The 22252-nt window shown below is 44.9% G+C and overlaps 1 protein-coding gene across 1 annotated transcript in view; it reads right to left on the reverse strand.

Moving 5' to 3' along the window:
* Positions 1 to 82: 82 nt before the first annotated feature.
* The window catches only part of pnkd (PNKD metallo-beta-lactamase domain containing), a 44369-nt gene continuing 22199 nt past the window's right edge, over positions 83 to 22252 (reverse strand). Inside the window, exons 6-9 of the mRNA XM_052014631.1 lie at positions 12830 to 12993; positions 9849 to 9935; positions 3428 to 3543; positions 83 to 2500 (exon numbers count right to left, since the gene is read on the reverse strand). Of these exons, the coding sequence (XP_051870591.1) occupies positions 2327 to 2500; positions 3428 to 3543; positions 9849 to 9935; positions 12830 to 12993 (541 nt within the window). The 3' untranslated portion in view covers positions 83 to 2326. The remainder of the gene's footprint in view (positions 2501 to 3427; positions 3544 to 9848; positions 9936 to 12829; positions 12994 to 22252) is intronic.

A 22252-nucleotide genomic window follows, 5' to 3' on the forward strand; every position in this document is an offset into this window, starting at 1 on the left:
TGCAGTCCTTCTGGTGAAGGTGCTCCCACAGTTCTGTTATACAAGCAGAAAAGATTGCCCAGGCTGGGGATTTTTTTCGATATGCAGTCACCATTTCTTTTAATTAAATACATGGAGTCCACATCTATTCACACCACCGAGGTTTCACACAGTTTAAACACAATTTAATTTCTGTTACAGGAGATTATTTTGCTATTTCAGCACAGAGTTGCTTTTGCTGTCTGCGAAACTAGTCATGCAGTTTTAATCATACAATGAATGTGTTAGGTAATGGATCACTGCAACAAACACAAATGGCCATTCAAATGTATTTCATTAGTAAAATACTTTGGAACATCCCGTGCTCATTAAAAGCACCCTGGAGATGCAAGATGTCCTTTTCATTCATTTAATCAAAGGACTAGGTTGTGCATTAGCACCAAAAATATACCATAAAACTGCAATTTGTTGTTAAAAAAAATTATAGAGACGTCTTTCAGGGACATGATCTAATTCACCCTCCGTGTAACTACTCTTCAATGGACTCAAAACGATCTCACAGGGCTTAAAGAGCGAGTGTTCTTCCCAATGTCCTATCCCTAGATTGACATCACTTAAAAAGATTATCCAGCCATTTATCACAATGCTATGCTTAAATTAGCAGCCAAAGTTTCCAAAATTATTTCATTAACTAAACTTAACAATAAGAAAACCACTGATGCTGGAAATGTGAAACAAAAATGGCAACTGCTGGTCAGGCAGCGTCTGTGGAGATAGAAACAGAGTTCACATTTCAGCTTAAACCAGTTCTGATAAAATGCTTCCAACATTCTGTTTCGGTTGCACTAAATTATTTAATTGGATATCTCTGAGCTTGATAGCAAGAGTCTGCATTTACATAAAACCTTTTACAACTTTTATTTTAAATCCCCTTTGAGAGGGTGCAGTTGAAGGGTCTCAACCCGAAACGTGGACCATCAATTTTACTCCACGGACGCTGCCTGACCTGCTGAGTTCCTCCAGCAGCTTGTTTTTTTTTGCTACAGATTCCAGCATCTGCTGTCTCTTGTGTCCGCAGTTGCTTGAATCTGTCTGCCCAAACAGTGTTCACATGATACTGCGGTCATAGTTTCACGATCACACGACATAGATCAGATTAATACTTTAAAACCAGAAGTTCCGAGAACCGTTTCTTCCTGCGAGAAAAAGTCCCCAAAAAAAGAGAACAAGGTGATACCGAGAGCACGGCCTTCAAACACTTGTAGTACCAGATTAAAATCCAAGTTTTAATACGTCACACTCAGTGAGAAGGTGAAGTACAAGTTAGATACATAACTCTCTCTACATTGTCCCATCAACTATTCCCAGGGAATGGATCAGCATGGATTCAGATAGGAGTAAAAACAGCTCCTTCTGCACTGGCCCATCACACACTCCCAGGGCACTGACAGCACAGATTAGATACAAAATAAAGCTGCCACCCTCAAAATCAATAGTGCAAAAGAGCCACACAAGAATCCAAAAAAAAATGTTACAGCTGGCCATTCACAGCCAGCACTCTGCCTGTTGCTGGAGACACAAGAAGGATTGCAGATGCTGGGTATCTGGAGCAACTGCTGATGGAATTCAGCGGGTCAGGCAGCATCCATCAAGGGAAATAGACAGTCGAGGTTTTGGGTCAAGACCCTTCTTCAGGACCGTCCATTCCCCTCCGTAGATGAGCTGCCGAGTTTCTCCAGCATTTTGTGCTTTGCTGCCTTTGTTGGTGTTAATATTTGTCCTTCTTTATGTTTAAAGAAAGAGACAACTCAAATGAACATTGGCACACCTGTATTTGATCTTTTAGTGGTAAAAGCTTCCTGTACAATATATTTTGGGGAATCCTCCTGACTTCAAGCAGATATGTTTGTTTTTGGTGATCTATAAATAAAGGAGAACATCTTATATACAAGCACCACCAGTTTTTGAGGAAAAAAAATTCCAAGCAGCAACTGTGATAGAAATAAATCTATACAGGTGCAATTTAAAAACATCAGTACTTACAGTACAACAGATTTGATAGAATATTTACACTAAGGGAAGTGATACAGTTACAAAAGTTCCCAATTCAAACAAATGCCAAGGGCAAAACTGTGCAGATAGCGTGCTTCCAAGTTTCATGCAAATTTCTGGAATGTTCTTCCCTCAAGTTTCCCGTTGATGACTGGTTGCATGTTGTAAAACATTTCCTGTACAGAGAAGGAGGAAGGGCAAGAACATGGAGAAAACGAGGGCAGACGGGCACAGGGCAAGATGGAAGGTAGGTGGGGAAAGGGCCTGCTGCTGCAGAATTTGGATTTTGGAATGGCTATCTACAATTGAAAATATCTTTACGCTTTCGGACCTCTTCCAGGACCCGAGATCTGAAAAGCATCAAGTCTTCACTGGGTTCCTGCTCGATCCCGAGAGCATCGTGCAAGTTGCTGGAATGAGTCCGCAAAAAAGGGTTGTACTCTTTCTCTTCTCCGATCGTTGATGGGCACTGCAATAAACAAGAGGCATGGCTGAGAACAGGAGCAGAACTGGGCCTCTGGCTCTTGGCTGGAAATGGGAAGATTAGACTGATTACCCAGCCTCAGCTTCTCTTAACGCCTTGTAGTTCGTTTATTATTGTCACATGGTGAAGGGTTCCCTCACACGATAAGAATTTCAATCTACCTCATTATGGCCTTGCACCTTATTGTCTGCCTGCACTGCACTTTCTCTGTAACTGTAACACTTTATTCTGCATTCTGTTATTGTTTTCCCTTGCACTACCTCAATGCACTGATGTGATGAAATGATCTGTATGGATGGCATGCAGAACAAAGTTTTTCACTGTATTTCAGTACGTGACAATAATAAACCAATTTAGCAATGTACTGAGATACAGTGAAAAGCTTTTGTTTGCGTGCCGTCTGGACAGATCATGCCATACACAAGTACAGCGAGGAAGTAAAAAGAAAATAGAATGCAAAATAAAGTGTTACCAGTTCCAGAGAAAGTGCAGTGCAGGTAGATAGTAAGGTGCAAGGTCATAACGAGGTAGACTGTGAGGTCAAGAGTCCATCTTATCATACTACGGAACCGTTCAAGTTTTATTACAGCGGGATAGAAGCTGTCCTTGAGCCTGATGGTACGTGCTTTCAGTCTGAAGGGAGAGGGGAGAAGAGAGAATGTCCGGGGTGGGTGGCATCTTTGATTATGCTGGCTTCCTGTGTAATGGCACTGTGTAATTTTGTGCTTGCTGATCACAGAAAACACTCAGGAGGAGCTTGTACAAACAAAAAGCTGGCACAAAACTGGCCACGGAGCAGTGGTCCCTGTGCTCAAATATCGATTATGTACTGTCCTTGCAGAATAGCATGGGGTGATCATGTTCAGACATAAAAGGAGGAAATTCTAACAACAGAGGCACACTCATACTCACAGTGCAGTGGTTCAAGTGCCTCTGCTGCAAAACCCATTCAAGCTTCGTGAAGATAGCAGGATTGTTCGGCTCAACAGAAGCTGCAAACATCAAGTTATCCTGTGCATACTCGTGACCTGGAGGACAATCACACACTGTATCAAGCACCCTTGAACTTCAAATGACACAATGGCACAACCACTTCTATTTAACCACTTTCAAGTTAACTTGTCTTTGATCCACTGAGACAGACTGGTGGTGTGGAAGTGCATGTAGGTCTTTAGTAAACAACTGATAACCTTTGAGTACTACTGGATAACAATTAGCATTTCATCTTTACCCAACTCACAAAGGGCTTCTCACACAATCCATGTAAAGTAAGCAGCCATGCCTGTATGCTGGAGGTACAGAAGCCTGAAGTCCCACACCACCAGGTTCAGGAACAGCTACTCCCTTCAACCATTTGGTTCGTGAACCAACCAGCACAACCCTAATCACTACAGTTCAGTAACACTATGACCACTTTGCATCAAAGTGGACTTTATTTTTTTTGTTCTAATTGTGTTCTTTCTTATAAATTAAACATAAATTGTACACAATATTTACATTTTTCCTGTGAATGCTGCTTATCTGATGCTCTGTGCCTGTGATGCTGCTGCAAGTAAGTTTTTCATTGCACCTGTGCACACATGGACTTGTGCATCTGACAATAAACTCGACTTTATCTTTAAATTCTCATTTACACACAAGAACTAAAACAGTAATTTCCAAATTGGTGTCATAAAGAAGCTGCAGATGATGGAAAATTGAAAGGCAAAACACTGTAAGCACTGAGCAGGTTGTGGAAAGAGAGAGAGATTATTCAACCCGAAAGGCTCATTTCTCACTCCACGCCACACATACTGCCTGAGCATTTCCGGCATTTTCTGTTTTTATTTTACCTGGGGAATCTGATGGACTGGTTTTTTTTGCAGTTCCAGCAGCCGGAACAGCTGAGGTGGGGGGGTGGGGGAGCCAGCAGCTTTTTCTTTTAAAGAAGTTGTTTCTGATTGGCTAAGTGTGTGGCAACTCAGCCAATAAAAGGCAGGTAGGGTAAAGTGGAGCAGCTGTTGTGTGAGTGGGGAGCTGAGGCTTTGGCTCAAGAGGTGGAGGCTAAGGTGAGGTTCTGTTAAGTTCTCTTTATTATTGCAGTGGGAATCACACCCAGTGCAGTGGTGTGCTCCTCTTGCATGATGTGAGAAGTCAGGGACCTCCAGTGTCCCTGATGACTACACCTGAGAGAAGTACATCTGGCTGCAGCTCCTTACACAGACTGTGTTAGGGAACTGGAGCTGGATGACCTTTGGATCTGTATGTTCCTGTTAGGATAAAAGGCAAGGCTAACAGGTTTAGGGAAACTTGATTATTCAGGGATATTGAAGTCCTGGTAAAGGAAAAGGAGGTGCATATCAGGTATAGGCAGTTAGGATCAAATGAGGTGCTTGAGGATTATAAGAAATGCAAGAGAACACTTGAGAGAGAAATCAAGAGGGATAAAAGAGGACATGAAGTTGCTTTGGCAGACAGGGTGAAAGAGAATCCAAAGGGTTTCTATAGCTATATTAAGAGCAAAAGGATAGCAAGGGGCAAAACTGTTCCCCTTTAAGATCAGTGTGGTCATCTATGTGTGGAGCTGAAAGAAATGGGGAGATTTTAAATGGATTTTTTTGCATTTGTGTTTACTTGGGAGACACAAGGCCTATAGAACTGGGGAAAAAGAGTTAAGAGGTCATGAACATTATCTGGATTATGGAAGAGGTGGTGCTTGCTGTCTGGAGGTGAATTAGGGTGAACAACTCCCCAGGGCCTGATAAAGTGTCCCCTCGGACCTTGTGGGAGGCTGGTGCAGAAATTGCAGGGGCCCTGGCAGAGATACTTAGAATGTCCTTAGCCACGGGTGAGATGCAGGAGGATGGCAGCAGTTGTTCCATTGTTTAAGAAAGGCTCTAAAAATAAAGCCAGGAAATTATAGTCAGGTGAGCCTGACGTCAGTCATGGGTAAATTATTGGAAGGTATTCTGAGGGACAGGATACAAGTATTTGGATAGACAAGGCCTGATTAGGGATAGTCAACATGGCTTTGTGTGTGGCAGCTTATGTCTAACCAATCTTAGAGTTTTTGGAGAAGCTTACCAGAAAGGTTGATGAAGGGAAGGTGGTGGAGGTTGTCTACATGGACTTTGACAAAGTCCCACATGGGAGACTGCTCCAGAAGGTTAAGTCGCCTGGCATTCAGGATGAAGTAGTCTACTGGATTCAATGTTGGCTTAGTGGGAGAAACCAGAGAGTGGTAGTAGATGGTTGTCTCTCTGACTGGAGGCCTGTGACTAGTGGTGTGCCACAGGGATCTGTGCTGGGTCTGTTGTTGTTTATCATCCATATTAATGATTGGATGATAATGTGGTAAACTGGATCAGCAAATTTGTGGATGACACCAAGATTGGGGGCGTAGTGGACAATGAGGAAGGCTATCAAAGCTTGCAAAGTGATCTGGACCAGCTGGGAAGATGGGCTGAAAAATGGCAGATGGAATCTAATGCAGACAAGTGTGAGGGTGAGACTTACACCTCAGAGCCCTACCATTCACTGTAAGGTTGAACAAAATGACCTGGGAATACAGATCCATATTTCCTTGAAAGTGGCATCACAGGTAGATAGGGTCGTAAAGAGCTTTTGGCACACTGGCCTTCATAAATCAGGGCACTGAGTATGGCAGTTGGGATATTATGCTGAAGTTGCACAAGACATTGGTGAGGCCAAACATTGTGTGCAGTTGTAGTACTGTGGGCAGTTCTGGTCACTGCCTACAGGAAAGATATCAATAAACTTGAAAGAGTGCAGAGAAAATTTACAAGGATGTTGCTGGGACTTGAGGGAAAGATTGAACAAGTTAGGACTTTATTGAGGGAAGATCGTGAAGCATACAAAATTGAGGGGTATAGATAGGGTGAATGCATGCAGGCTTTTTCCCCTCGGGTTGGGTGAGGCTAGAACTGGAGGTCACAGGTTTAGGGTGAAAGGTGAAATATTTAAGGGGAATCTGAGGGGGAACTACTTCACTCAGAGTGTGGTGTGAGTGTGGAACCAGCTGCCAGTGGAATTGGTGGATGTGGGTTCAACTGTAACAGTTAAGAGAAGTTCGGATAGGTACATGGATGAGAGCAGTCTGGAGGGCTATGGTCCAGGTGTAAGTAGATGGGACTAGGCAGAAAACCAGGCTGGCATGGACTAGATGGGCTGAAGGGCCTGTTTCTGTGCTGTAGTGCTCTATGACTATTGAGGGAGCTTTACACCTGACCATGTTGTGCTTGTCCTGCAAGTGTTTTACAGGACAGCATTGTTCTATAACCAGCCACTAAATTGCAAGGTTTTTTTAGCAGGTAGGAGGTTGGGATGTCCTTAAACTGGGAGAAAATAATTACTTAGTTCTTTCCTGAATTTGGCAATCAAGATACAATACCCAGTATTCTACTCAGTCAGTCTGAAACCAGATGCAGAAAGCTGGCTGATCTTAGAACTAAGAGCCATGATGCCACATGCTGACAAGCTCGGCTTCACTTTCCAACGGCAGACGAGATGGAGAAAGTGCATGGGTGGACCACTGGATCTGATGAGTCTGTGAGGGAATATATCCTGGGGGCCAACCCTAACCAGGGCACCACAGCAATGAGGACAACTTTATTCCAGCAAAACTGAAGGGGAAAATGGGATCTTGTACCACAAATTTCTCAATTTTGAAAATAAGGCACCGCACAGAATCTTTGGTTCCGTGCAATCAAAGGATGTGCCTTAGATTTGGGGGGGGAGGGGTGTTTGAAGTGGGCAATGATCGAGGAGTAGAATATTAGGAAAGAAAGTTGACTCAATACACAAAGTACTGGAGGAACTCAGCAGGTCAGGCAGCATCTCTGGAGGGAAATAAACATTTGACGTTTATTAGAGTAGATGTCTCTTAGATAGACACATGAATGATAGAAAAATAGGGGGCTATGTGGGAGGGAAGGGTTAGATAGATCTTAGAGCAGGATAAAATGTCGGCACAACATTGTGGGCCAAAGGGCTGTAGTGCTGTCATGTTCTGTGTTTCAGGCTGAGACCCTTCATCAGGACTGGAAAGGAAGAGGGCAGAAGCCAGAATTAGAAGGTCGGGGGATGTACGCAGGCAGGTAAGAGGAGAGTCCAGATGAGAGGGGGCAGGAAGGAAGGTGGGTGGGGGAGAAGATGTACTAAGCTGAGAGGTGATAGGTAGAAGAGGTAAAAGGCTGAAGGAGGAGGAATCTGGTAGGAGAGGGCAGTGGACCATGGAATAAAGGATGGTGGGGGGGGGGGGGTGGGGTGGGGGAGGAGAGGAGATGGGCAGGTCACCAAGGTGGGGGAAGGGACCCACAGGAATAAGGGAAGACAAAGGAGTGGTGGTGGGGGGAGTGGGGTTACCAGAAGTTGGAGAAATTGATGTTGACTTGTAGGTTCCTGCAACGTGCTGCCAGGGGTGGTAATGAAAGCAGATACGATAGTACCTGCTTGCATTACAAGAGGCTTTTAAACATGCAGGGAATGGAGGGATATGAATCACATACAGGCAGATGGGATTAGTTTAACTTGGCTCCTGCTCGGCACACATTGTGGGCCAAAGGGCCTGTTCCTGTGCTGCACTGTTTTATGTTCTAAAGTTGGAACCTCAGGAGGTTAAGTTTCAGTATGTTGGCCTCCTGTCTATGCCACTGGACCAGTAATACACTAGAGTTCAAATCCCACCATAGCAAAATGAAAAATGTAAATTCACTTAAGCCAATATAAAAGTAAAGGTGACCATGAAACCACATCAACTTCACCAATGTCCTTTAAGGAACAATTTCCATCTTTATCCTGTCTGACATAGGCAACTTCATAGCCTGAGGAAGGTGGTTAACTTTGAAAAGGCCGACCAAACCACATGGCACAAGGGATGCCCAGATTCATGAATAGATAGAAAACAAGGCTCAAACTTTAGGTGCAGGAACTCAGAAGAAGAAATACAAGGTGCTGGAAACGGTCAGCAGGTCAGGCAGTGTTCATTGACTGATCTTTTCCCTAGGGTAGAGAAGTCTACAATTAGGGGGCATAGGTTTAAGGTGGGAGGGGAAAGATTTAAAAGGGACCTGAGAGGCAACTTTTTCATGCAGAGGGTGGTGAGTATATGGAATGAGCTGCCACAGGAAGTGGGTGAGGCAGGTACAATAGTGTCATTTAAGAAGCACTTGGATAGGTACATGGAGGGGTGGGGCTTGGAGGGAAATTGGGAATAGCTGGGTGGGCACTTCAGTCAGCATGGACTGGTTGGGCCAAAGGGCCTGTATCTGTACTGTATTGCTCTATGATTCTATACAACTGTAAATGAAAAATTAAACACAAAATTCAGATTCTGGAAATCATAAATAAAAGTGTATCAAACACTTAACGAGTTGGGCAGCATCTCTAGAAAGTTTTAATGTTTCGGGTCAAAGACAGAAGGGCTTAAAAATCCAGTTCACTAATGTCCTTCAGGGAATGTAATTTCACACCTTCTGCTCTAATCTTTATGTGACTTCCTATCCACAGCATTCACCTGACCTGCTGAGTGTTTCCAGCATTTTCTGTTTTTATTTTGCTTGTGTTCATTAACTTAGTTTTAATCTAGGACATTGTTGAGAATGTGTTTTTACAGATATAGAAAGGCACCCTGAAAAATAAACAACTATCAACTCCACCTGTTAAAGATCACGAGTATACTCCCAAGGTTGTGTTGCACTTGGTTTCCCAGGGGTCAAGTGTTCCAGTCGCTCCTCTGCAATGGGTTGGAACATTTTACTACACTAAAATGTCCTATGCAGGCATGTTCTGCAATCCTGCACTCCAGATTTAAAACCAGCTTCTTCCCCATTTGAAGCAAGTTGGAAAAACAAAAATCAGCCATGGTGGAGCAGACTCAATGGGCCGAAAGGCCTAATTCTGCTCCTATACCTTATAGTCACTGCTATCAGACTTCTGAACCAATCGCCCCTTTCCCGGTGGTGCTACCACATTCTTGGACTCTTAACACAATCTTTCTCAGTTATTCCGTTACTGTCAGTTTAGCATTTCTTTTTGCACTATAATATTTGCTCTATTCTGCTGTTTTGCACTCTTTGTTGTATTTATTATCACCATGTACACCACTTACTGTGTGAACTTCATGTGAGCAGGGGATTTCATTGCACCCTGGTGTACATGATGATAAACTAATTTGTATCTGAACTTCCCACCACACACTAGAAGCACTTGATTGAAACATCAGTGAAGCTGGGCTGTTCAAACTCGGTTAGTTGGCAGGAGCAAAGTGGGAAGGTGAAGGATCTGGGAAATTGCCCCACAGTTCAGTCACGCTCGTGCTTTTGGTTCCCTTTACCTGGCCACAGCAACGTCTCATCCCCTAGGGTGCCCACCACATCCAGCGACGACAGCATCAGCGAGGAACTTCCTTCAAAAATCCGACCTCAAAAAAGGACACAAAAGCAGGTCAGCAGTAGTGGCGGAGATGTGGCACACATACAAAAGCCTGGTCAGGCCTCACTGGGAAATCTGAGAGTAGCTCCCTTCATACAGGGCTGATACCAAGGCTCTGGGAAGGGAGCAGTGGCACTACACATTTCCAAAGTAACAAGCACCAAGAGAGGGTCAAAGAGGTTGGACCATTCTGGGGGAGAGTAGGTGTAGAGGTGAAATTCTGGACCTTGGGTCTCATGAATTTTCCTTGCATTCTCTTCACAGCTTAATGCCCAGTTATGTTCTCCTTTCCAGCGCACCTGAAGTATTAACTCTGTTTCTCTCTCCAGATGCTGCCTGACCTGGTGAACATCTCCAATTTATTTCCAATTTCTAGCATCTGCCAGTTTTCGAATTTAGATTTAGGGGTGATCTGATAGAAATGTCCAAGATGAAGAACGGAATAGATCATGTTCAACATTGACTGTTTGTCCCAATTAAAATTGGTCTGAGAGATCCAAAGGTCAAAATTTTTAGTTATACAAGAATCTTTCTAGGTGGAGCACAGATCCCTCTTACAACAAGTTGATACCACAACTTAGTATCCCAGAACTTGGGAGTTTGAAATACAATAAATTCTAGAATAAATCTTTATTAATCACATGTACATCAAAACACACAGTGAAATGCATCTTTTGTGTAGAGTGCTCGTGGGGCAGCCTGTAAGTGTCGCCACGCTTTCGGCACCAACACAGCACACCCACAACTTCCTAACCTGTACGTCCTTTGGAATGTGGGAGGAAACCAGAGCACCCGGAGGAAACCCACATAGACACGAGGAGAACGTACACACTCCTTACAGACAGTGGCCGGAATTGAACCCGGGTCGCTGGCACTGTAAAGTGTTATGCTAACCGCTACACTACAGTGCCTGCCCCTATACTCTTTCTAGGTGCAGCACAGATCCCTCTTACAAAAAGTTGATACCGCAACTTAGTATCCCAGAACTTGGGAGTTTGAAATACAATAAATTCTGGAATAAAGAAGATAATGGAACCTACTGGATTGTGGTCAAAGCCTCTGCTTCACTTATTTCCTTTCCTGAAGAGTGCCATGTCCTTACTCACTCTTGGCCTGCTCCCAGCAGGTGATTAAGCCAGGAGGGAGAGGGGGAGGGTGCAAATCAGTGACGAATAAAATCAGAACAGAAAACGCTGGAAATACTCAGCAGGTCAGGCTGCATCTCTGTTCCACAACCCTCTCCAGGGCCCTGCCATTTACTGTTCAAGTCCTGCCCATGTTTAATTTACCAAAATACTACACTTTGCAATTGTCAGAGTTAAATTCTTGGGATGAAAAAGGTTAATATATGAAGAAGGATTGAGCAGGTTGATTCTGTGCTCATTAGAGTTTACAAGAATGAGAGATGATCCTATTGAAACATGCAAGATTTTGAGAGACATCAATGGGGCAGATGCTGAGAGGACGTTTCCCCTGGTGGGGGTATTTAGAACTCAGCAACATCGTATCAAAATAATCACTTATTTCAGATGGAGATGAGGGGGAATTTCTTCTCTCAGGAGGTTCGTGAATCTTTTAAACTCTCTACACGAAAGCCACGTCACTGAATAAATCCTAAACAGAGACTGACAGACATTTGAACTACAAAGGGTATGGGGAGAGACAGTGGGAGTAATAAGGACATGATTGGATCAACAATGATCCTATTGAATGACTTCTTGGAGATTTCTGAATGGTCCATGAACACTAACTTGTTATTCCTCTTTTGCACTATTTAGTTTTGTAACTTATAGTAATTTTTATGCCTTGCACTGTACAATCCAGTAGTTTCAAGGTTATCATTGCCGAGCATCTCCAGTACAGTTTTTATTTCAGATTTCTAGCATCTGCAAGTTTTTGGTTTTAGATTCAGGGGCGATCTGATGGAGATGAACAAGATGAAGGGAACTGGTTACGTTCAAATTTGGCTTCATTGAGACAGAATTGCCCTGCCACACACTGCTGGAGTTACATGCAGAATAAAGCTTCCTCAACACTATCCCGTCAAAACATTTCCAGGGCAGGGACAGCTTGGGTTAGACGCAGAGGAAAGCTCCTTCTATACCATCCCAGGGCAGGTTAGAATCAAGAGTTTCCAGGCAAACAATCATTACTGCAGTTAAAGAGAACAGTTCTGAAGGCATCACAAACCCAAATATTAAAACACAGGAGAGGCACCTTGTATTGTGGAGGGTCATGGCTGTCACGTGACAGCACTGCCTCTACCTGGTCAGAAGACACACCACTGCCAATCAAGGTTTGGCCCTGCCCTACCCATCAGTGCATACCTGACCACTGGCCTTTGTAACTTACCTGAGCTGGACCCCACCCCCAGCCCTCCATCAGTATAAAGAGTGCCACATGTGCTCGGCTTGCTCTCTTTTTTTTAAATTTTATTTACAGCGTGGTAACAGGCCCTTCCAGCCCAACGAGTCCGTGCCGCCCATTTTAAACCCCCAAATTGACCTACCCATACGTCTTTGAAATGCCCCATTTTGTCTGCCCCGAGGGATTCACCCTGCTCCGCTCCAGGCTGAGCACTGTGAAACAGCGCTGGAGAAATCGTTGGTGAGATGTGCATTGTTTTAAGGGTTGGGAACATCTTAGTTAGTATCCCTGGAAGCACAGAGCTGCGCCTGCACTGTCAACGGGTGGCGGGTATCGTATTGTTTTTCCTTGATTGTCTGTACCCAGTTCGGGGGGGGGGGGTGTGTGCGTGTGTGTGTGTTATTCCTGTTACCCTTTTCCCTGTTTGACTTTGTAAATAAAATCCTTTCCCGTCAGACTGTGTTCAGAGTCCTTTGCCTTCTGAGACAAACAACACACCTTCTGGAAGGTACTCACCACAGCCGGAGAGGAACACCAGGTCTCCGGAGAAGAGGCAAGCAGGACTGTTGTGAGGTTCCCCATCCAGGACGTAGATCATGTGACCCACCGTGTGGCCTGGAGTGAAGAGAGCCTGAAACCGCAGATTGCCCACCTCAATCGTCTCCTTGTCCAGAATGGGGCTGAGGAGGAGCAGGAGGAAGAGCATCAAGCATTTATCTCATACTACAGCATTAAAACTTACACCCCCAACGTTGCCATCAGGAGTCATAAAGTCACAAGAGCAATACAGTGCAGATACAGGCCGTTCAGCCCACCCAGCTAGTCCCAATTTCCTGCATTCAGCCCATATCCCTCCAAGCCCCACCCCTCCATGTACCTATCCAAGTGCTTCTTAAATGATACTGTTGTACCTGCCTCACCCACTTCCTCTGGCAGCTCGTTCCTCTGCTGCGTGAAAAAGTTGCCCCTCAGGTCCCTTTTAAATCTTTTCCCTCTCACCCTAAATCTATGCCTCTAGTTTTGGACTCCCCTACCCTGGGAAAAAGACTGTTCCTATCCACCTTATCAATGCCTCCCATAATTTTAAAGTCTATAAGGTCGCCCCTCATTCTCCTACGTTCCAAAGAATAAAGACCCAGCCTGGCCAACCTCTCCCTCTAACTCAGGCCCTCGAGTCCTGGCAACATCCTTGTAAATCTTTTCTGCACTCTTTCCAGTTTAACGTCTTTCCTGTAAGGAGAAACTCCCTCCCCACTCATGGCAATCTGATTTGGGGAGAGAAGTGAGAATTTGACCTCCAAATCAGAATCAGGCTCTTGCGGGGGATATAAACATGATCACTGTAGATTACAAGCAAAAGTGCTGGAAATACTCAGCTGGTCAGGCAGCAACTGTGCAAGAGAAACAGTTAACATAGAGGAGCAGATTGGCAGGCAGTGTTTGGAGAGAAGTAGAGGAGCAGATTGGCAGGCAGTGTTTGGAGAGAAGCAAAAATAACAGGGTTGTTATAATGGGAGACTTCAACTTCCCAAATATAGACTGGAACCTGCTTAGTGCCAAAGGTTTAGATGGGACGGAATTTGTTAAATGTGTCCAGGAGGGATTCCTGACGCAGTATGTTGACAGGCCGACTAGAGGGAATGCCATGTTAGATCTAGTTTTAGGAAATAAACCGGGACAGGTGAAGGATCTATTGGTGGGTGAGCATTTGGGGGACAGTGACCATTGCTCCATAACCTTTAAAATTGTCATGGACAGGGACAGGTGCAGAGAGGACAAGAGGTTTTTCAATTGGGGAAGGGCAAACTATGAGGTTATAAGGAGAGAACTTGGGAGTGTAAATTGGGATGTCCTTTTTGAAGGAAAATGTACCATGGAGATGTGGTTGATGTTCAGGGATCTTATGCAGGATGTTAGGGATAAATATATCCCGGTGAGGCAGAGAAGGAATGGCAGGGTGAAGGAACCGTGGGTGACGAGAGAGGTGGAATGACTTGTTAGGGAGAAGAAGGTAGCATACATGAGGTATAAGCAGCAAGGTTCAGACAGGGCCCGTGAGGAATATAGGGTAGCGAGGAAGGAACTTAAGAAAGGGCTGAGGAGGGCTAGAAGGGGACATGAAAAGGCTTTGGCTAGTAGGGTTAAGGAAAATCCCAAGGCCTTTTTCAAGTACGTGAAAGGTAGGAGGATGGCTAGGGTAAAGGTAGGTCCAATTAAGGGCAAAGGTGGGAGAATTTGCCTGGATGCAGCGGAAGTGGGAGAAGTTCTCAATGAGTACTTCTCTTCGGTATTCACCAAGGAGAGGGGTCTTGATGATGCGGAAGGGAGTGCTGGTAGGGGTAATGTTCTCGAGGTTGTTGATACCAAGAGAGAGGATATGTTGAAGTTGTTAAATAATATTAAGACAGATAAATCTCTGGGGCCTGACGGGATTTTCCCCAGGCTGCTTCGAGAGGCTAGGGAGGAGATTGTTGAACCGCTGGTAAGGATCTTTGAGTCCTCGTTGTCCACGGGGATGGTGCCAGAGGATTGGAGGGTTGCAAATGTTGTCCCCTTGTTCAAAAAAGGTAATAGGGATAGGCCAGGGAATTATAGACCAGTGAGTCTCACGTCTGTGGTGGGTAAGCTGTTAGAAAGGATTCTAAGGGATAGGATTTATGAACACCTAGAAAATCATGGACTGATTAGGGACAGCCAGCATGGCTTTGTGAAGGGAAGATCTTGCCTCACAAGCCTAATAGAGTTCTTTGAGGAGGTGACCAGGAAGATTGATGAGGGCAGTGCAGTGGACGTGGTTTACATGGATTTTAGTAAGGCGTTTGATAAGGTTCCTCATGGTAGGCTTCTTCAGAAGGTCAGAGGCCAAGGGATCCAAGGAAGCTTGGCTGTGTGGATTAGGAATTGGCTTGCCTGTAGAAAGCAGAGGGTTGTGGTGGAAGGAGTGCCCTCAGATTGGAAGGCAGTGACTAGTGGTGTCCCGCAAGGATCGGTTCTGGGACCTCTACTATTTGTGATATTTATAGATGACTTAGATTGAAGGGGTGGAGGGCTGGGTTAGTAAGTTTGCGGACGACACTAAGATAGGCGGTGTTGTGGATAGTGTGGAGGGCTGTCGGAGCTTACAGAGGGATATTGATAGTATGCAGAGCTGGGCTGACAAGTGGCAGATGGAGTTCAATCCGGAGAAGTGTGAGGTGGTACATTTTGAAAGGAAAAACTCCAGGGCAGAGTACTGGGTGAATGGCAAGGTACTTGGCAGTGTGGAGGAGCAGAGGGATCTGGGGGTTCATATTCACAGTTCATTGAAAGTTGCCTCACAGGTGGAAAGAGCAGTTAAGAAGGCCAATGGGATGTTGGCTTTCATAAGTCGCGGGATTGAGTTTAAGAGCCGCGAGGTGATGATGCAGCTTTACAAAACTCTAGTTAGGCCACACTTAGAGTACTGTGTTCAGTTCTGGTCACCTCATTATAGGAAGGATGTGGAGGCGTTGGAGAGGGTGCAGAGGAGATTTACCAGGATGCTGCCTGGATTAGAAAGTATTGAATATGAGGAGAGGCTTAAAGGTGCTAGGGCTTTATTCACTGGAAAGGAGGAGGATGAGAGGAGACATGATAGAGGTATATAAAATACTGAAAGGAATAGATAGAGTAGACAGTCAGCGCCTCCTTCCCAGGGCACCAATGCTCAAGACGAGAGGGCATGGCTTTAAGGTTATGGGTGGGAGGTTCAGGGGAGATGTCAGGGGGAGGTTTTTCACCCAGAGAGTGGTTGGTGCATGGAATACGCTGCCTGGGGTGGTGGAGGCAGATACATTGAACAGGTTCAAGAGCTTGTTGGATAGGCATATGGAGGAGTGGGATGGGGAGATATGCGGGAGGAAGGGGTTAGGTAGTGTGAGGGTGGTTTGATGGACGGCACAACATGGTGGGCCGAAGGGCCTGTTTTGTGCTGTATGGTTCTATGGTTCTATTTCAGGTCGAAGACGCTTCATCAGAGAAAGTGGAATACTGGAACTCTCCCTGAAAAGCTGCCGAGGCTTTTGGCAGACAGATGGGTCAGACAGATAAAGGTTCTCGACCAGAAACATTAACTGTACATTTCCCTCCACAGATGCTGCCTGACCCGCTGAGTTCCTCCCACATCTTGTGTGTTGCTCCAGATTCCAGCACCTGCAGTCTCTTGTGTCTCAATTTAAAATGCTTGATAGGCAAGGGTTTTGTGGTGGATGGAGTTAAGTTACAGATCAACTGTGGCCAGCTGAATGGTGGATCAGGCTCCAGAGGCTGAGTGGTCGGCTGCCACTCTGATGTGCCTTACAGTTACTCCTGCAGTCCTGTCCACTTTTCAGGGCTACTGGACGAACATCCAGTAAAAACAAAATGCCTGACAAAACAATCAGCAAATGCAACGAATTGATACCAACCACCTCATGGTCAGCCGTTCATTGAAACAGTTTATATGACTATATTAAATTATAAATTTGAACAAGTGGAGAGAAAAGGTGTTTTGGACAGGAACTTTGTTTAATTAATCTGTACAGTCCCTGCCCTGGCACTCTGGCACAATAGAGAGGGAGCTTTGCTCTTTGTCTAACCCATACTGTCCCTGCTCTGGGTGTGTTGTACTGATACATTATCCAGCACCATGGACCCTCACCACCCGGGACATGCCCTCTTCTCTTTACTACCATCGGGGAAGAGGTACAGGAGCCTGAAGACCCACACTCAACGATTCAGGAACAGCTTCTTCCCCTCCGCCATCAGATTTCTGAACGGTCCATGAACCCATGAACACTACCTCGTTATTCCTTTTTGTGTTGCACTATTTTTGGAATTGATTGTAATTTTGTCTTTGCACTGTACTGTTGCCGCAAAACAAATTTCACATCGTACAGGAGTGATAATAAATCTAAATCTGACTGAAGCTACTCGTATTGGTGTGATTTGTTTGCTTTGCCAGAGAAACAGAGTAAAACTGAGAGATTTCTGCCGCCAAATTCAAGAGGACTGGGAAACATTTTGGATGTTGAAAGGATTGGACAGAGTAGATGTGGCTAAGTTGTTTCTCCTGGTGGGTGAGTCCAGGACAAGAGCACACAGTTTTAGAATTAGAGGGTACCCGTTTAAAACAGAGATGAGAAGTAATTTCTTAAGCCAGAGGGTCGTGGATTTATGGAATTCTTTGCCACATACAGCTGTGGAGGCCCGATCATTTGGGGGTGTTTAAGGAAGAGATTGATAGGTATCTAATTAGTCAGGGTATCAAGGGATATGGGGAAAAGGCCGGGAACTGGGGCTAGATGGGAGAATAGTTTAGCTCATGGTGAAGTGGCAGAACAGACTCGATGGGCCGAATGGTCTGATTCTGCTCCGTCTTGTGACCTTGCAGACAAAAGAGGAGCTGTTGGCTCCTGCCAGTCTGATGGTGAAAGAGAACATTTCTGCCCAGCTGTTGTTAGTTAGCAGCTTTGACAGGAACCTCTCGCTTACCTGTGCCCATGGAGGGGCTCCCTAAGCAAACCACATCTCTATTGCACAGAGACTGATGCACGATTGGGGCTCTGAGATTTACCATAGAACCAAAGAACAATACAGCACAATATAGGCCCTTCGGCCCACCATGTTGTGCCAACCTTCAAACCACTCCTAAGACTATCTAACCCCTTCGTCCCACATATCCCCCTATTTTAAATTCCTCCATATGCTTATCTAACAATCTCTTGAACTTGACCAACATATCAGCCTCCACCACCACCCCAGGCAGCGCATTCCATACACCAACCAGTCTCTGGGTGCAAAACCTCCCTCTGACGTCTCCCTTCAACTTCCCCCCCATTACCTTAAAGTCATGCCCTCTTGTTTTGAGCATTGGTGCCCTGGGAAAGAGGCGCTGGCTGTCCACTCTATCTATTCCTCTTAATATTTTGTACACCTCTATCATGTCTCCCCTCATCTCCTTCTCTCCAATGAGTAAAGCCCGAGCTCCCTTAGTCTCTCCTCATAATCCATACTCTCTAATCCAGGCAGCATCCCGGTAAATCTCCTCTGCACCTTCTCCAACGCTTCCACATCCTTCCCATCCTTTCTTACATGTCATTTAGTGCAGGCTGCTGACTCAGAGGAATGTTATGATTACCAGATGCAGTTCCCTTCCTCAGCCTCATTTCAGCCAAGCAAGATGAGGGCACAAGGCCAAGCAGAAAGCAAAGAGACAAAAAAAAATTGTAGCTACAATGCAAATAAAGATGGTAGCATTATAAAGCTACTGGACTAGTATTTGGAGGCCTGGACCAGGATTTGGCAACTGGGGGCAAAGATCACATGGAATTGGAATTGGTTTATTATTGTCACTTGTACCGAGGTACAGTGAAAAACTTGTCTTGCATACCGATCGTACAGGTCAATTCATTACACAGTGCATCGAGGTAGTGCAACGTAAGAGAACAGAATGCAGAATAAAGTATGTTTTTTTTTCCTTTTTAATTGAAGAAATATCAGTCCAGTTTTTTTTTTGAAGTTCTTGGTTTTTTTTGGTTTATTATCAATATTTTTTTGGATTTGGGGGGTTCTTCTTTCATATAATTAAATTTCATTTCTTTCCAATCTTTCCTTTTGTATTTATTCACTTAATAAGAGAACGGGAGGTCTAGATTTTTTTTTTACTCCTTGTGAGTATATATATATTAACTGTTATGATTGCCATCCTGATCTCTCTGCACCATGTGTATAATTACTAATATTAGATATATTATTTTGTACTTATTTGAAAATTAGTAAAAAGATTGAAAAAGAAAAAAGTATCACAGCTACAGAGAAAGTGCAGTGCAGGTAGACAATAAAGAGAAAGGTCATAACGAGGTAGATTGTGAAGTCAAGAGTCCATTTTATCAAACTAGGGAACCCTTCAATAGTCATAACAGCGGGATAGAAGCTGTCCTTGAGCCTGGTGGTATGTACTTTCAGGCTTTTGTATCTTCTGCCTGACGGGAGGGGGGAAGAAGAGAGAATGTCCAGGGTGGGTGGGGTCTTTGATTATGTTGGCTGCTTTACTGAGGCAGCGAGAAGTGTAGACAGTTCATGGAGGGGAGGCTGGTTTCTGTGATGCGCTGAGCTGTGACCACAACTCTCTGCAGTTTCTTGCAGTCACGGGCAAAGCAGTTGCCGTACCAAGCCGTGATGCATCCGGATAGGATGCTTTCCATGGTGCCTCGATAAAAATTGGTGAGGGTCAAAAGGGAAATGCCAAATTTCTTTAGCCTCCTGAGGAAGTAGAGGCACTGGTGAGCTTTGGTATGGTAAAGTAGGCTTGAGAGGGTATATGACCCATAGGCATCGAGAAACACCACTTCAGACACACAATACAAGCGAGGAGAGAGATAGGACACCTGGGAGAGCGGTGCCGCAACCATCTCTTGCTCAATGTCAGTAAAACTAAAGAGCTGATTGTTGACTTCAGGAAGGGGAAGGAAGGCGAACATGAGCTGGTCTACACTGGAGGAAATCGGCGGTGGAGAGGGTCAGCAGCTTTGAATTCCTGGGCGTTAACATATCGGATAACCTGCCATGAGCCCAGCACATAGATGCAATCACAAGGAAAGCACACAAGAGTCTTTACCCTCTTGGGAGGTTAAGCAGGTTGGGCTTGTCACCAAACACTAACATACTTCTGCAGAAGTACTGTCGAAAATATCCTGACTGGTTGCATCATGGTCTGGTACGGCAATTCAAATGTGCAGGAACGCAAGAAGCTGCGGAGAGCAATGGACTCAGCCCAATACATCACGGGCACATCCCTCCCCACCATCGGTAGTATCTACAGGAGGTGCTGCCTCAAGAAGGCAACATCCAAAGGTCCCCACCATCCGGGCCATGCTCTCTTCTCGCAGCTCCCATCGGGCAGGAGGTACAGAAGCCTGATGTCCCACACCACCAGGTTCAGGAACAACTACTTCCCTTCAGTTCTTGAACCAACTGTCACAACCCTAATACCTACAGTTTACCAACACTATGACCATTCTATACTAAAATGGACTTTGCTGGTTTTTTGTTCTAATTGTGTTCTTTCTTGTAAAAATCATTTACGTTTCTCGTGAATGCTGCATAACTGATGCTATGTGCCTGTGATGCTGCTGCAAGTAATTTTTCATTGCATCTGTGCACACAGGTACTTGTGCATATGACAATAAACTTGACTGACTCAGATCTCTGTACTTCTGCAATCCTGGGTTCCCAATCAAGAATTCAATCACTCTGGCACCATCAGCTGTGCCTGAAACTCTCCTGATCCTAAGGCCTAAAATTCCCCCCCTACTCCTCTCTGCCTCTCTCTCTACCTTAAAGTATACATCTCAGAGGAGCTAGGACAATAAACTCAACTTTGACTTTGAGGTGATCTTGATGCAACTGACTGTTTTTTTTTAACTGAGCAGTGGACAGGAGAATATCTATGGATATTACGTGTAGATTTCCAGAAACATTAGATAATGTCCCTCAAAAGGACTCATTGACCTGCTTAGGAAACTGGCAAGACCATTGGCAGGGATAACAATATATAGTCATACTTGTAGGTCGTGGCTCACACAAGGATCACTGTTAAGGTCACAGTAATTTCACCAAGTTTATAAATAACTTAGATGACAGGACAGGAAACTACGTAGCCAATTTTGCTGATAATACAAAGATAGAGAAGGTTGTAAAAAGTGTAAAAGAAAGCATTAAATTACAAAGATAAGAATAGATTAAGTGATTAGGCAAATCAGTGGCAATTGGATTAAACGTGCTGTCAAATGTGACATTGCTCAGTTTGGACCTAAAGAGGACAAAACAGAGCATTTACTAAAAGATAAAAAGCGTTAAACATTGGAGGACCAAAGAGACTTAGGCGGGGGGGGGGCTTCCATGTACATAAATCACTAAAGTGGAGCAGAAAATAATTTTGAAAAATTCTGTAAGGTCTCTATAGCTAGACTAAAGGACCTAGAACACAGTACTGCTATATAAATGGAGATAGAAGAGGCTGGAAATCTGGACCAACACGCGGAAGGAACTGGAGGAACAGCATGTCAGGCAGCATCTATGGATGGAAATGGATAGTCGACATTTCAGGCCGAGACCCTTCGTCTGGACTGGAAAGAAGAGGGGAGAGAGCCGGTATAAAAAGGTAGGGGGGGGGGGGGAGGGTGGGGGAAGGGGTGGAGAAAGAGCTGATAACACAAAGATTGGGGGGGGGGGGTGGTGGAAATGATAGGCAGATGAGGGAGGGAGGGAGGAGAGTGGGAATGACATCTCCATCTGTCCAGTACCCACACATTCCTCTCACTGGTTCCGCTCCCCACCCCCCCCTTCGTTCCATGTTCCATCATCTGCTTCTATCAGATTCCATCTTCACCCATCACCTCCCAGCTTCTTACACTATTCCCACCCTCCCTCATTTGCCTATTACCTCTTTCACCTGGATCTACCTCACCAACCAGCCCTCCCCCCACCTTTTTATACTGGTTATCTCCCCTCCTGATGAAGGGTCTCAACCTGAAACGTCAACTGTCCATTTCCCTCCACAGATGCTGCCTGACCCGCTGAGTTCCTCCAGCTCCTTTGTGTTGCTCCAAGCTATATAAAGCATTGGTTAAACTATAGCCAAGTAGTTCTAATTACTGCACCTTAAGATGTTATCCTGGTTTTGAAGTGAGTACAGTGAGTGGTACCTAGATTTCACAGTTAAATTAAATTTACCCGACAAGCGTTGCATTCACTGCCATTCACAGCCCAGCGCGTCACGGACACCAGCCTCCCCTCCTTGGACTCTGTCTTTACCGCTCGCTGCCTTGGTGAAGCAGCCAGCATAATCAAAGACCCCACCCACATGGGTCATTCTCTCTTCTCTCCTCTTCCATCAGGAGAAGATACAGGAGCCTGAGGACACGTACCACCAGACTTAAG

The sequence above is a fragment of the Pristis pectinata genome, chromosome 1 (genome assembly GCF_009764475.1).
Source record: "Pristis pectinata isolate sPriPec2 chromosome 1, sPriPec2.1.pri, whole genome shotgun sequence".
NCBI lineage: Eukaryota > Metazoa > Chordata > Chondrichthyes > Rhinopristiformes > Pristidae > Pristis > Pristis pectinata.